Genomic DNA, 15,376 nt, shown 5'->3' with positions numbered 1-15,376 from the left:
CAAACACCAGGGAGCATATAGAAGCACAAGAGCAAAGATAATTGTAGTATAATTACACGGATTGTTGAGGAGAGAGCCACAGAGTCAGGGTTGCCAGCAAATGCAGAAGAATTGAAGTACCTTTACCTGAGAAATCATTGACGGACAAACCTGCAGCCATGATTTTCGAACCACCGCTAATGCAGACGGTTGGACTGTTTGGCCTTGGAACCGTTTAGACACTTGGTTCTATTTTATTCATGGTTTAAAGTATCGATACGATATGCCCCATATCGGGCATATTGTATTGTATCTTTTGAAAGAGATACGCTCCGAAATGCCTGTTTTCAGGTGTTTTGGAATCCTAGTTTTTTTTTAATAATAAAAAACATGTTTTTAGCTTTCCAAAAAACCAAAATTTGAAAAAAAACTAAAAGAAAATATAGTTTTGGCCGTTTCTAAGTACCAACACGATACTGCTGATATGTGTATCGTATCGATACTTTGAACCTTGAATTTTTACCTTATATACGATTTTTAATAAAAAACTGTTGAATCGATCAATGACTCATTGACCTGGGCACTTGAATTATCAATCCATTTGACCCATCAATATTTTTAATAATATATATATTTTTTTAATTTTTTTATCAAATTGAACCGTTGACCCAATAACCCATACCTAAAACATTTGTATTTTTTCATTTGCAATTTAGGATTGGTTAACGATGGGTATTAACAATTTAATTTAAGTACTGAATTAACACGTTTTAAAGTTTGTTGGTCAAATGAGATTAGACCCAAAATATAGAATACTAATCGATAATTTTCCTTTCAACCTCTTGCCACAATTCCAACTCAGTATACGGTGACTGCCAGTTCTGCGTCTGTAAAATCCAGGAAGACTAAAGGTAGGTTTGAACGGTCAAAAGGGAAAGACTCTTCACGAGGTAAAAAAACACATAGATGTTGGGGCTTTTGGCTTTTCCTTCTTCCTTGACTGTCGTCCAACTCACCCGAGTAAGAAGGAGAGCCCAACTTTACTCCTCCGTTTCATGAATTAGAAGGCAAAAAGAAGGAAGGTTGAAGATCAAAGTGGATGGATCGAGCTCCATTTTGCTTTCTACCATGTTAGTCGTTGGGGCCATTGGTTTCCATGATCGACGCGGGATTTATCTCTTGAAAATCCTGATCCGATCGGTATATTTCTGTTCGTTCATCTTTCTCATTTAGAAGGATTAGCTTATTTGTGTTTCTTTCGCTACTTTGTGGTTTTTCAAGCTCTGGGTTTAATCTTCATGGGGCTTGCATTCGGATCGAATACATTTACTGTGATTATTCAGTTTCTGTCACTGGTCATGAGTGCTAATCTGCGATCTGAGCTTGGGGTTTTACGTTTTTTCCCCAGCTAACTGTCTCCTCGGGCGTAGATGCGGTTTAATTTCGCGGGGTTTACGCGACCTCTGTTTAGGGAGTTAGGCTACCGTTGATCGTGTTTATCATCCCATAATGAATGCATTTTAGTGGTTGCAATTACGGATAACAACGAACTTTAGGAGTTTACAAAAAAGGGGGCTTTTAGGTTCAGAAAATGTCCTTTTGTCTGCCTTGGTTTTTTATTTGTTTTCCTTAAGCGAAAATTTCTGGTTCACTTCATCTGCTTGAGGGAGATATTTTGAGTGCGCATTTCTGCTCAGCGATCTGTCCCTTTCCTTCTTTTTGTTGCGAAAATCTTCAATTAAGCCATCCGTCTTTTAATTGTTTCCTTGCTTTTTGTGTGCTCACTTCTCTTTTTTCAATTTTGAAGATCAGATGATAAAAATGCTAAATAAGTTCAATTCTACGGTTTAAAACTGGGACTTGAAACCAAAGTCTTACATGTTTGATCAGAACAGTGATGTTGTATCAGTGTACCGTGTTTTTTGAGATGTGCCTTTCCCAAAGTGTCGTAGAGTTTGGGGTCCTCTGACTTATGGAATAGGAACCCCATTTTTCTTGTTCTATTGTCTCAAGACGAGGAGGAAGTCATGGAGCACCAAAAGTTGAGGTTGAACATGAACTTGCACTTTTAACATTCATAGAGCATCTTTAAGATTTTGCTGTGTCATGTTGGTGTTTGGAGGAAACGTTGCATTTATTTGGGCCAATAAATCTGTTTATTTAGTCTGTTACAATTTGTCTCTATTTACATTCTCTAACAAAGTTGGGGCTGGCTGAGGTGCTGATTCCTTGGATAACATGTGAGGCCGTCTATTTAAGTACTTAGGGGAAGAATATTTGTTTATTGACAATCGACCATGTATACCATATATTGAAGTTGTCTTTAAGAAAGGATATTGGTTTATTGGCATATTTTTTATATTCTCGATTCATTTGCGGTCTCTATAGAGGCACTCAGAACAAATCCCACAGAAGTCTTTTTAATTTCGTTCACCTGTAGGATATGTTGCCACTAGTTGGGGTGTTCATCTGTATCCCTATTACAAGAAAGTCTTCAGTCATGTTGCATACACTTCACAAGTTCTAGACTTCTGTCTTATCTGCTTCCTTGTCTTAGCTTGTCATATGGTTGGAATTTGGAAAAATAAGTAATGTTTTTGTGTGATCAGGTAGGTTGGTTATTGAGGTGAAGAAAAGGGCTGGAACTAGACTTATCAAAAAAGGGCTGGAACTAGGTTTAATCGATTTTCTGCTTTCAGCAAATGGCTTCAGTGAGCATGGTACCTGCTTCTGGAGTCAAAGAACCCAGCGGCAATTGTGTTGGGGTTGATAAGTTGCCCGAAGAGATGAATGGCATGAAAATTAGAGATGACAAGGTAGATGATGCTTGGTTTCTATAACTTGTCCAATTATTTTTGTTAGGTTTGTTTCTTCGGAGCATGTTTTCCCAGGTAGATATTAAGAAAACTTTTTTCTAGTTTCTTCTTCTTCTTCATTCCTCCTTTTCTCTATAGGAAATGGAAGCAACTGTGGTTGATGGAAATGGGACAGAGACAGGTCATATAATTGTGACAACCATAGGTGGTAGAAATGGCCAGCCTAAGCAGGTATGTTTGTGATGTTATTGTCTCTCTTTTTTGATCGTATAGCATGTAAAACAGTGCTTGTATTTGGTTGTATGTACGGAATTTTCATTTATTATGACAGATATATGTTACTATATATCTTGTTGTACAGTAATTTTTGTTTGACATGTATATTTTTCTATTATTTCTTTTGAGGCTGTCATATTTCAGAGGATCTTACAATAAACTTTACATATTGCAGACCATAAGCTATATGGCCGAGCGTGTTGTTGGCAATGGATCGTTTGGTATTGTCTTTCAGGTAAGTTTGTCAATTTGTTAGTGTTGTATGTATCATGTATGTCCACATAACATGCATGAGAGATTGAGAGCCATTTTCAGTTCCATGTTTTAACTTGTTAATGCTCCTATGATGTGGTTGTGCAGGCCAAATGCCTAGAGACAGGAGAAACTGTAGCAATAAAGAAGGTTCTTCAAGACAAGAGATATAAGAATCGTGAGTTGCAAACCATGCGCCTTCTAGACCATCCAAATGTTGTCTCTTTGAAGCACTGTTTTTTCTCAACAACTGAAAAGGAGGAGCTTTATCTTAACCTGGTACTTGAGTATGTACCTGAAACTGTTCATCGTGTGATCAAACACTACAATAAGATGAACCAGCGGATGCCGCTTATATATGTGAAACTTTATACATATCAGGTATGTGCTAAATCCTATTACTCAATGTAATGTGTAGGATTTCCCAACATCTAGATATGTTTTATGCTCATTTTATTTGGTGGTAAATTTTGCCTGTTTTATCTGCCTCTGAGTTATAGACCATATTTCAACCTATTATAGTTAGTAGGGGCCATTTCTTGGTTCAATGGTAATATCTTGGGCAGACAGGCATAAGAACACAGGTTTGAGTATGAGAGTAGCCCCTTTGTGCAAGAATATGCCAAAGGTTAGGTCTGTATCCAGTCCGTCCCTCTCAAGACCCTAGATGGCCAGGACCAGCATTAGGTGATGGTCCTTATGTATATTTCCCACCCCACCCCACCCCAACTTTTCTTTGGGGAGGCCTACGATGAGGAGTATTTTCTTCTTTTTTTTTTTGTACAATCTTCTTTGTAAGTTTTGCTGATTTTCTTTGTATTTTAAAGAGCCCTGCATGACATTTGCTTTATTCCTCACTTAAGTTTTCCTGTTTATGAGAGTATGCTGGATCAAAATTTATCTTTTTCTTTTGCTTTATTTTTTTTTGGTGATAAATGTATTATTGATCAGCTGCTAATGTTTGTTTGCATATTTTCTGGACAGATAGTAAATTGTAACAACTTCATTTTCAGGGTTTCTTATCTTATATTCTTGTCTGGCAGATTTGTAGGGCGTTGGCTTACATTCATGGTAGCATTGGAGTGTGCCATAGGGACATCAAACCCCAGAATCTTCTGGTATGTCATTTGGTAATTTACTTTAGATGTAATTCTTATACTCCTAAAATATATGTTTCCTGTTTTGTAAGGGTTGGAAAATTAGGGAACCTACTAGTTGTACTTCAAATTTAGGCTCTGTTTTAACGAAGCAGGAAAAATTTCACTTTGAAACATTTCAGCTATATTTCTACTGTTTTATATGGTTGTGCTATCGTTTTCTGCCCCTTTTGCATTGTATAAATACAGCCTTGATATGGTTTTTATCCATTCATTGATTTAATGGTATTAATTTTCAAATATACAATAATTTTGAAGTCTCTGTAAATTCTTCAAATCTTGCTTTTCTTTTATTTAATGAAATGTCTGTTATCTCTTCTAAAAGAAGAATCATACGTGTTGATCTGAGCAACTGTGGTTTTTTTTCATAGGAGTTTGTCTGGGTTCAATGCTTTTGTCTTTACTGTCATGACCTAGTGCTTTTCTCTTAGCTTGTCAACCATATAAGCTAAACAACCAACCCTTTTTTGCTAAAATCACTTGGGTGAGTTTCTAAAGCTTTCACAAATTGGTTCTAGTCCCCTTTGGGTGACATTTAAATAGTTTAGGCTTTTAATGTCTAATTTCTGTGATTGTTAATAGATTGATATCATTTTCTGTTTATGTCAATATGATTTTCAACATCTTGTAATTAAAATGCCATTCTTTGTTACAGGTCAATCCACATACGCATCAGTTGAAACTATGTGATTTTGGAAGTGCGAAGGTCTTGGTATGTCATTACACCTTGGGGTTCTCCTTTTCTTCTTTTATACCTTATGAGCTTCTGGTCAGTTTTTTTCATGTAATTTTTGGTTTAACAGGTAAAAGGTGAACCAAACATATCTTACATTTGCTCTAGGTATTATAGAGCACCTGAGCTTATATTTGGAGCAACAGAATATACAACAGCCATTGACATTTGGTCTGCAGGCTGTGTTTTGGCTGAGTTACTTCTTGGACAGGTACACATATTGTATGTGGTACATGCCCTATGTTTGCAGCTTGGAATCTGGCCTCTATGCTGCTTTTTTGAAATATGTGGTCTTTTTTTTTTTTTTTTAATATCTGGCAGCCTCTTTTTCCTGGTGAGAGTGGAGTAGACCAGCTTGTTGAGATAATCAAGGTAAGGTGTATGTTCTACTAATTCTAATCAACATAATGAGTAATTTACTTAGACACCCTCTACAGTTTCACATATTTACTTAAACCTACCCTCTAGTTTGCATTATCACTAAAACACCCTCTATGGTTTACCAACACTTGACCGACCTTCCATCAGGAACCATTTGTATTTCCTTCTAGGAATGGTCATGTAACCTCTTAAAACAAGAGGAAAATGTGAAACGTCATGGGTCCAGGGTTTTTATTCTGAAAATATCCCTAGCTGTTCTCATTGTCACGTGCACTCCATACCTTCTCCAGACCAAGTTATAATTTGGTGCGAGGGTTTTGTTTCCTAAAAGGTTAGTGTGAGAACTACTAGGAGTATTTTCAAAATAAAAATCCCTGGATCCATGCCCTCCAACATTTTCCACTCCTTTTAAGAGGTCATGGGACCATTCCCAGATGGAAATACAAATGGTTCCTGATGGAAGGTCAATCAAGTAAAGCAGTTGCAAACTATATGGGGGGTGTTTTAGTATGCACAAACTAGAGGTAGACTTCAGTAAATATGTGAAGTTATACCAGGTGTCTATATAAATTACCCTTATATTTTTCTTCTTCTTATAACAATGTGTTTTCTTTAACATAGGTTTTGGGTACCCCAACAAGGGAGGAAATCAAGTGCATGAACCCCAATTACACAGAATTTAAATTCCCTCAAATTAAAGCTCACCCTTGGCACAAGGTAATTGGACTTCATCTTTGTGCTTGTATCTTCTTTTACCTGGTTCAGACCGTGAAATATATTTAAATTTTCATTCTTCAGATATTTCATAAGCGTATGCCACCAGAAGCTGTTGATCTTGTCTCCAGGCTTCTACAGTACTCTCCTAACCTACGATGCACTGCTGTGAGTAGACACCACTTCTTCTCCTTAACCATTTTCATTTTTCATTCATGACTTGATGATATTTATGTTATCTCTTATTTCTTGGAATATAAGGTTCCATTAGTTCTTAAATTCTTAACCATAAAGTCAAGGATAGTTTTGATATTTACTTGCCCTACATGTAGGGGATGCCAATGGTATCTGTTAATCTGACTTATCAAAAAAAGAAATGGTAACCGTTAATCTGAATTTGAATTTAATCCTGTTAAGGGTAATCTTAATTTGATTCATTTATAATTGGATTGAATATGGATCCACCCTTATCCGATCTTACATAATCTGAACTGGATTGGAAATGCTTTTTTTTCTTCAGTTTTTTATCCTTGGGCTTGTCATTGATTGCACTTGGTGTTGGTGGGCTCAGGGGTATGCCTGTGTGTTTGGGCCCCTACATGAGCCTTTTGCTGTACATTCTTGTTCTCTCTCTCTCTCTCTCTCTCTCTCTCTTCTTTTTGAATACATTTATGATTTACCTTAATCGTTTCTAAAAAATAGAAGGGAAAATCTATGCTGCTGGAAGACGCGATACCGGAAGGGCTTTGACCAATCAAACCCCCCATGAATTTTGATTAATATCACCTGATTGGTTATCACTTTTATGATACTGGTAGATTGGTCAGAAGTTTTTCCCCTATCATAGTTGAATCCTTGAAATATATACATTCTATCTGGATGTTAAGTTTTTTTTTTCCCTTTTTTGATAAATCTCTCAATGTTATGTTTTTACTGAAGAGTAATTAGCTCAATTTTTCATAAAATTTATCTTCAATATATTTTGTTAATGGTATACAATATCAAAGACATTTTTAATTCCTTTTGTTAATAATATATATTTTTATCTTTTTGGATCTAATTTATGTCCGATTTGTTCTAATTCATTTGCAGCCTAACTTTTTTGAAAATTAGTTTCTAGATTGTGGAAGGGATAATTTGATAATTATATTCCCTACTTTGTGTGTGTATGTGTGTGTGCACGCGTGGACCTAAAATGTTAATTGTCCAATTGGATGTCATTTTGATTTCCTTGTCATTAGGTTAGGGGTGAAAAACGTATTTAGGTGGAGTTTGATAACACTTTTTAGAGGTAAGGTGTGTTGAGATCACGTATACTTCCAAGGTCTAATAAGAGAAAAGACGTCCCAAATGGTAAGACTTGGTCTTGTGTCCTACTAATTCAGAGGTGATGAAATGATGTTAATGCCCTCATTGTCGTCATCTATTTAATAATAATAAATAATATCTATTTAATGATAAATAATTATATTATTTATTTAGATAATATTATTAAATATTATTTAGTAATAATAAATATAATTATTAATTAAATATTATATTTATTATTTAGTTAAACAATAATATTTATTTAGTAACAATGATATTTAATAATTTGCTTATTAATAATATTAATAATTATTTTTTTTGTTTAATAGTAATGATAATATTTTATTTAATAATAAATAATAATTATTAATAACTATTTATTATTAATTAAAAAGCAAATAATATTATTTTTATGTAAATAACATATGTAAACCAGTCCTCAAAAATAGGTGTAAACTTGAAAAATTAGAGAGAAAGGAAGAAGAAAAGTAAGAGCAGTAGTACAAGAGAAGAAGATGGAGAAAAGAGGAGAAAGAAGAAAGGCTCGAATAATCCTTCCCTTTCTTCTCTAATCCTTTTTACTAAAAATTAATGTTAAAATAATTACAAGTATGCCCTTAAGTGGGCGGCCAGCTAGGTAGTAACATAAAGAGATCAAACGAAAAGAAATAATAGGCCCATTAAGAGAGGCCCATTAGCTAACAGGAAAATAGAAAAAAAATTTTACAAGAGAAGATACTAGGACCCATTTGGCCCAGTCTCTTTACACTCCCCCTCAAGCTGAGCATAGATGTCAATCATGCCCAACTTGCTTATATTAGTGTCATTTTCCCTCTCAGAACTCCCTTGGTCAAGATATCAGCCAATTGTTTGTCTAATGTGATGAATGGCAAACAAACTTCTCCTGAGGAAACTCTTCCCTTATAAAATGTCTATCGACCTCATTGTGCTTAGTTCTATCATATTGAACAGGATTATGTGCAATATTGATAGCTGCTTGGTTGTCACAGTAAAGCATCATTGGCTTCTCATAGTCAACCCCCAATTCTTCTAAAAGGGATCGTAGCAACAGTAATTTTGACACACCATGTGCCATTGCCTTGTATTTTGCTTCAGCTGAGGATCTAGCAACTACAAACTGTTTCTTATTCCTCCATGACACAATGTTTCTACCGACTAGAGCACAATAACCTGAGGTGGATCTCCTATCATCAATACATCCTGCCCAATCAGCATCAATGAAAGCTTCCAGCATCAGTGAAAGCTTCTAGCTTCATGTGTCCATGTTTGGCAAATAGAATACCTTTCTCTGGAGTACCTTTCAAGTAACACAGAATCCTTTCTTCCGTAGATAAATGAGTATCTCTGGGAGAATGCATAAATTGACTAATAACACTTACTGCATAGGAAATGTTCGGCCGAGTCATGCAAAGATATAACAACTTCCCAAGCAGTCTCTGAAACACCCCCTTATCAGATAAAAGGTCACCATCTGTAGCAGAAAGCTTATGATTGGGATCAATAGGAGTGGCTCCAAGTTTACCAGTCTCAGCAATGAGGTCAATGACATATTTACGTTGAGAAATGAAGATACCATCCTTATATTTAGCAACTTCAATGCCCAAAAAATATCGAAGATCTCTCAAATCCTTGATCTCAAATTCAGAGTTAAGGAATCTTTTGAATTTACTGACCTCTTGAGTGTCATTACCCGTGACCAAATATCATCAACATAAACTATCAAAAAGGTCACCAGAGAGCCATTTATCTTCAAGAACAGGGTATGATTAGATTGAGTTTGTGTGTAACCAAAGGAGACGAGCAGCCTTGAACATCTCAAACCAAGCCCAAGGAGACTGTTTGAGACCATAAATAGATTTCTGCAGTTTACACACCTTGCCTTGCATTTCCTTCCCATACACCCCTGGAGGCAAAGACATATAGACCTCTTCATGTAGGTCTCCATTCAAGAAGGCATTTTTAACATCAAACTGGTGTAGGGGCCAATCAAAAGTAGTGGCTAGAGATAACAAAACCTGGACTGAGGTTATCTTAGTTATAGGAGCAAATGTCTCAAGATAGTCAATACCATACATCTGAGTGTAGCCTTTAGCAACCAGCCTAGCCTTAAACTTTTCAATAGATCCATCAGAGTGATATTTAATGGTAAACACCCATTTACAACCCATTGGTTCCTTCCCTTCAGACAAGTCAACAATATCCCAAGTATGGTTCTTATGCAAAGCATCTAGTTCAACCTTCATAACATCCCTCCATTCAGGTTTAGATAAGGCTTCCGGTACGGACCTGGGTATCACATGGGAAGAAACAAAAGCAAGAAAAGAGTAGTAGGAAGGAGAGAGAAGGCTGTAAGGCAGGTGTTTGGAGATGCAATGGGCTGTACACTTTCGCTTGCCCTTGCAGAGAGCAATAGGAAGGTCAAGGTCTGGGAAAGATGTAGATGGGTCAGAGGAAGGCTGACCTGTTACCTCAATAATGATGGGAGGACCAAGAGGCTCTTCTGTAGGAGTGGAAACAACTTGCCCATGTCTGAATCTGTGCCTTTGGTGCCACCTTTGGAGAACAGGATGAGGAATTATAAGAGAATGAGGTGGAGGAGGAACAGGAATATTGGAGGTAGGTCTAGTGGGAGAAGTGGACACCTCATGAGAGGACTCAAGAGGGATGGGAAGAGGAACAACTGGAGACATAGCAAAGGGTTCTTTAGATTTCTCCCCCTCAGGAGAAATACTAAAGAAAGGAGTCAATTCAGCAAATGTGACATCCCGAGATACAAAGCATGTGCCACTAACTAGATCAAAACAGCAATATCCCTTCTGTGTGGAGGCATATCCCAGAAAAACACATTTACGAGCCTTAGGTTTAAATTTGTGCATTTGATAGCTGTGAACATGCACATAGCAAAAAACACGGAGTGGAAGATAAGGCAGCAGTAAGAACCTAGGAGGGTATACAGTTGATCAAAAAGGTAGCAGTAAGAACAACATCTCCCTAAAATTTTTTAGGAACATGAGATGCAAACAGGAGGGATTTGGCAACTTCAACCACATGTTGGTTCTTCCTTTCCGCCACTCCGTTTTGTTGTGGAGTGTAGGAACAAGAACTTTGATGAATAACCCCAAAAGTTTCAAGATAGGTGGAGAGGGTTTTCTCAAAATACTCCTTAGCATTATCAGAATGGAATATTTTGATCCGAGTGTTAAACTGGGTGAGGATGAGTTCATGAAATTTTTGCACAATAGCTGGTACTTCATCCTTGGATTTCATGAGATAAATCTAAGTGTAACGAGAGTAGTCATCAATAAAAAGGATAAAATTCCTGTAACCCCCCATAGTTGGCAAATGATATGGCCCCCACACATCAGAGTGAACAATATGAAAAGGAGAAGGAGATCTTTTATTGCTTATTGAATAAATGTCTACAATGTTTTGCCAGTTCACACGGCTCATAATGAAGACTCGATAAAGACACTCCCTTAAACATATCTGGAAATAAATGACTCGAAGCAGAAAAAGACAAATGACCAGACCGAAAGTGACATAACAAGACCGTCAATAGACTCTGACAAGACTGACTCCAAGGCAACTCCATGAGGTGGTCCAAAAGCTTTATCCGGTGTGTCCAGCAAGTATATTCCGTTCGCCTCATGGCCACTCCCAATCATCCTCTGAGATTGCAGGTCCTGAAAAACACAATGGGTGGGAAAAAAGGTTATGCTACAATTCATGGATTTAGTTAAGCTGCTAACAGATAAAAGATTTGTATTAAGTTTAGGGACATGAAGGATAGAGGATAAATAAAGGGTGTCAGAGGTCTTTATATCCCCTTTGCCAGAAATGTGAGCAAGAGACCCATCAACAAGGGATATTTTCTCTTTACCAGAGAGAAGGTGGTATGAGCAGAAGAGATTAGATAGGCTAGTCATATGGTCTGATGCACCGGAATCAATAATCTAAGGGATTTTATGATTATCTGAAACTGAAGCATGATTTGCAGAAGCACGAATACCTAAGTTAGCAAATGCAGATGATGATGATGATGTGTTGCTAGAAGAGTGAGATGAAGAAACAATAGCTTCCAAGTGATTTAGCAGCCTCCCAACTGCTCAATGGTTGATTTTTCTTCACTTTCCTTATTTCCTCCTTCAGGTACTATAGCAACATTAGTTGTCTCAGGCTTTCCTACCTAACTGCCCTTCTTAGAACTGTTGTTATTCTTAAACCTATTAGGAAGAAGCCCAGGATGAAGCTTCTAGCAAGTGTCCTTTATATGCCTCGGTTTCTTGCAGTATTCACATATCTGCTCCTTTTTCTCAGTAGGACCGTTTGGCTTTATTCCAGCATGTGCAATGTATTCTGTAGGTGGACTCTGTAATTGAACCTGCCACCTACTCTCCTCACTGCTTATCATAGCGTATGCTTGGGAAAGAGTAACCTCATCTTTGGCCAAGATATTTTGCCTAATGATGTCAAACTCAGAGTTGAGTCCAGTAAGAAATTCAAGCACCCTATTTCTCTCCACCAACTTCCTATACATTTCAGCATCATTCTTACTCTCCCATACAACTGTTTCCATAACATCAATTTCTTGCTATAGGGATTTCAGTATAGAATAGTAGATTGCTACACTTTTCTCTCCCTGTCTTAGGTTCTTCACGTCACTTTTCAACTTGTAGACTGGCTACATTCAACTTTTGTGAATAGGTTTCAGTAACACTGTCCCATATCTCCTTAGCCGAAGTCATCCAGAGATAATGCTGACTTATATGAGGTTGCATAGAGTTGACCAACCATCCAATGACTGTATAGTTCTCTTGCATCAATTTCTCAAATTCAGGGTCTGTCTCTTCGGGTTTCACTTTACTACCTGCGAGATACCCGAGTTTTCCTCTACTACAAACATAAATTCTTATAGATTGTGCCCAAGCAAGATAATTTGTCCCATCTAGCTTGATTGTGGTCACACCAGTCAAAACGGAATCTATAGATCCAAGGCCAGAAACCGATACTTGCTTGAACTCACTTCCGTATGGCTCCATTAATCAAACAAAAATCAAAGAACTGGTCTATATAAACTTACTTGAAGTCAAACCAGAACCCAGATGCTTGAAAACTAGGGTTTTACTCCATTCAACTGTTGGGGAGGAAGAGAGAAGATGCAGCCGCTCCTACCAGAGCTTCCCAATCTCTTCCAAACCTGAATTGCCCTCCTTTAGGAGTCAAAAGACACCTCCCAAGCATAGAGTGCCGCACCCAAAGCTTCACCTTTACCTGTACCTTCGAAAATCTCTAGTTGGTTGGGGTTTTGGGCAGTAACAAAACAACCCCACTTCTTGGCAATATCTAGCCAGATTTAAACTCTCCAAACCCTATACCAACTAGGCCAGAGATCCTTTGAGCTAGAGAGAACCTATCTCTCCATACACTCTCTTAATCTAAGGGTGTATGGTAAAAGAGAAGAAGAAAGGAAGGAAGAAAGAAACCTGCTTTGATACCAAGATGTAAACCAGTCCTCAAAAATAGGTGTAAACTTGAAAAATTAGAGAGAAAACGGAGGAAGAAAAGTAAGAGCAGTAAAAGAGAAGAAGATGGAGAAAGGAAGAGGAAGATGAAGAAAGGTTCGAATAATCCTTCCCTTTCTTCTCTAATCCTTTTTACTAAAAATTAATGTTAAAATAATTACAAGTGTGCCCTTAAGTGGGTGGCCAGCTAGGTAGTAACATAAAGAGATCAAACAAAAAGAAATAACAGGCCCATTAGCTAACAGGAAAATAGAAAAAAATATTACAAGAGAAGATACTAGGACCCATTTGGCACAGTCTCTTTACAATAACTAATAATTTTAACTAATTAAAATAATTATTTATTTCAAGAAGTCATAATGTTTGTAATAACATTTTTATTTAATATTTTTTATTTATTTTTAATATTTACAAACAATTTATTTTGAGGGGTAAGTAAGACTTTGCAGTTATAGATGTTGGAGAATTGCTCCAACTCAAACAATCTCATCTTTTCAGAGCCCTTCTAAAAAGCAGAAAATCATTTCTACTTTCAGATTTCAGACCTGAATAATAGCCTTTTGACTTTTATAGACTTCAGATTCATCAAACGCCACCTTACTCATACCTTTTATAGTAACATTTTTCCCACTAAGGGTATCATCTAGTTAAGAGGACTGAATTCTAACAAAGTTCAGAATAGTCATATATTTTACAACACACAAAGTAGATCGCTTTCTTTTACACGTGGTCTACAAACAGCATTCCATTTTTTTCATGGATACCAGTGTGAACGTGGGTGTACTCATGAACGGAATGTAGGGCATACTCGCCATCTTATTGTTCAACTTAATGGTCATTTGACAAATTTGATTCAAATTAGTTCATACATTATAATCGCTTCCTTGTTGGACTTTGGGATGCTGCCAGGTTAGTGGGTACTAGGCCTCAGCATTAGACATTGCACAATGGATTCCTTTGCATGTTGGTTGCATAATTTTCATTTGTTTCCCCTCTAATGAAATTAGGATTGAGATTGACAATATGTAATGCAGCTAGAAGCCTTGATTCATCCCTTCTTCGATGAGCTACGAGACCCAAATACTCGCTTACCAAATGGACGCTTCATGCCCCCATTATTCAACTTCAAGCCTCATGGTATGTACCTTCTTTTAGATATTGAAACAATTTTTTATTTAACTACTTTGTGTGTGCTGTGCAGTCTGGATCTGCTGACCGCAACACATCACTGGCCATGTTCATCATCCAGCTGTACATCGGGAATATCAACAATGTAAAGTACAACCGATGTTCCCAATGTGTGGCTGGGTGAATGTGGTCAGCAATATGTCGTGGTCAGCAGATCTGAGCTCTGCTGTGCATGCCTAACATTGTTGGTATATGATGATGTCCGGCCGTTGATCAGAACTGAAAGGGGTGCCAAAAGAGATGTTGTTGAAGTTGATCCCTGAACATGCAAGGAAGCAGTGTGCCTTCCTCGGGTTGTGAACTCGCCATTTGTTCAACGATGTGTAATGTATGGCTATTAAAAACTGGTGCATAATCTCAGCGTCGCCATGTTTCCTAGGATCAAGTGACATGCTGTTGTTGCTGTTACCATCGACGTTCATTTCCCCCCTTTATTTTAATTTTGTAAGAAGCAGATCGACAAGGTTTTCTGCTTTCATCTTCCCAAAACCTCATTGGGTATATTTTACTTACCCTTGTTACAAGACAACAACAGGATGTAACATTATATGGAACGCAAAGAATAGTTGTATTTAAGTGATCCATATCTGGTTTCATGGCTTGCCCCAGGCCGCAGGGTATGGACGTGGAGTTCTACTTTCTATGGCCCCTGCTCTCAAGTAATGGAAGTATTACGATTTGCCTTGGCACCTTCTCTCTATGGCCCCTTCCAATAAATTTAGCGAAGAGCACATCACAGCACAGATTCTTTCAGAGAGTTGTTGATATGCTCGATTTTTTTGGAAAAATTACAGGGGAGGTACCATGTGTTTTGAGGGTAGTGACGGTTTCAACTTTCATTTGTGACAATGAAGTACTTACAAATCAACACTTCACTCCAGCCAATTTCTCATTCTCTCAGTCATTTGGATTGAAGCACGTATTCTCACGTGTTTATGAGACCATCTTGTCCTTTATTAAGTCTCTACATCCTTTAATTTATTAAATCCTAGTTCCATTGGGCATTTCCACTTTTCCAGGTTTCTATCT

The 15,376-nt window shown here is 37.3% G+C and overlaps 1 protein-coding gene across 1 annotated transcript; it reads left to right on the top strand.

Moving 5' to 3' along the window:
• The first annotated feature begins 1,040 nt into the window (after positions 1–1,040).
• Positions 1,041–14,931, top strand: LOC148867835 (shaggy-related protein kinase alpha-like). Its single transcript, XM_088981307.1, has 13 exons — positions 1,041–1,179; positions 2,589–2,795; positions 2,934–3,026; positions 3,247–3,306; positions 3,432–3,704; positions 4,367–4,441; positions 5,136–5,192; positions 5,284–5,424; positions 5,535–5,585; positions 6,216–6,311; positions 6,393–6,476; positions 14,194–14,296; positions 14,565–14,931. The coding sequence occupies exons 2-13, from the start codon at positions 2,682–2,684 to the stop codon at positions 14,645–14,647; spliced, it is 1,230 nt and encodes a 409-aa protein (XP_088837433.1). The 5' UTR covers positions 1,041–1,179; positions 2,589–2,681; the 3' UTR covers positions 14,648–14,931.
• Positions 14,932–15,376: the final 445 nt, after the last annotated feature.

The sequence above is a fragment of the Nelumbo lutea genome, chromosome 3, assembly GCF_056320005.1.
Source record: "Nelumbo lutea isolate HS-2025 chromosome 3, American lotus-T2T, whole genome shotgun sequence".
NCBI lineage: Eukaryota > Viridiplantae > Streptophyta > Magnoliopsida > Proteales > Nelumbonaceae > Nelumbo > Nelumbo lutea.
This window is presented reverse-complemented; position numbering and strand designations above follow the sequence as displayed.

Coding starts and splice junctions, on each gene's coding strand:
- LOC148867835 (XM_088981307.1), top strand. CDS start 2,682: ATGGCTTCAGTGAGCATGGTACCTGCTTCTGGAGTCAAAGAACCCAGC. Junction 3,027..3,246: donor GAAATGGCCAGCCTAAGCAG/GTATGTTTGTGA, acceptor TACATATTGCAG/ACCATAAGCTATATGGCCGA. Junction 5,586..6,215: donor AGCTTGTTGAGATAATCAAG/GTAAGGTGTATG, acceptor TCTTTAACATAG/GTTTTGGGTACCCCAACAAG.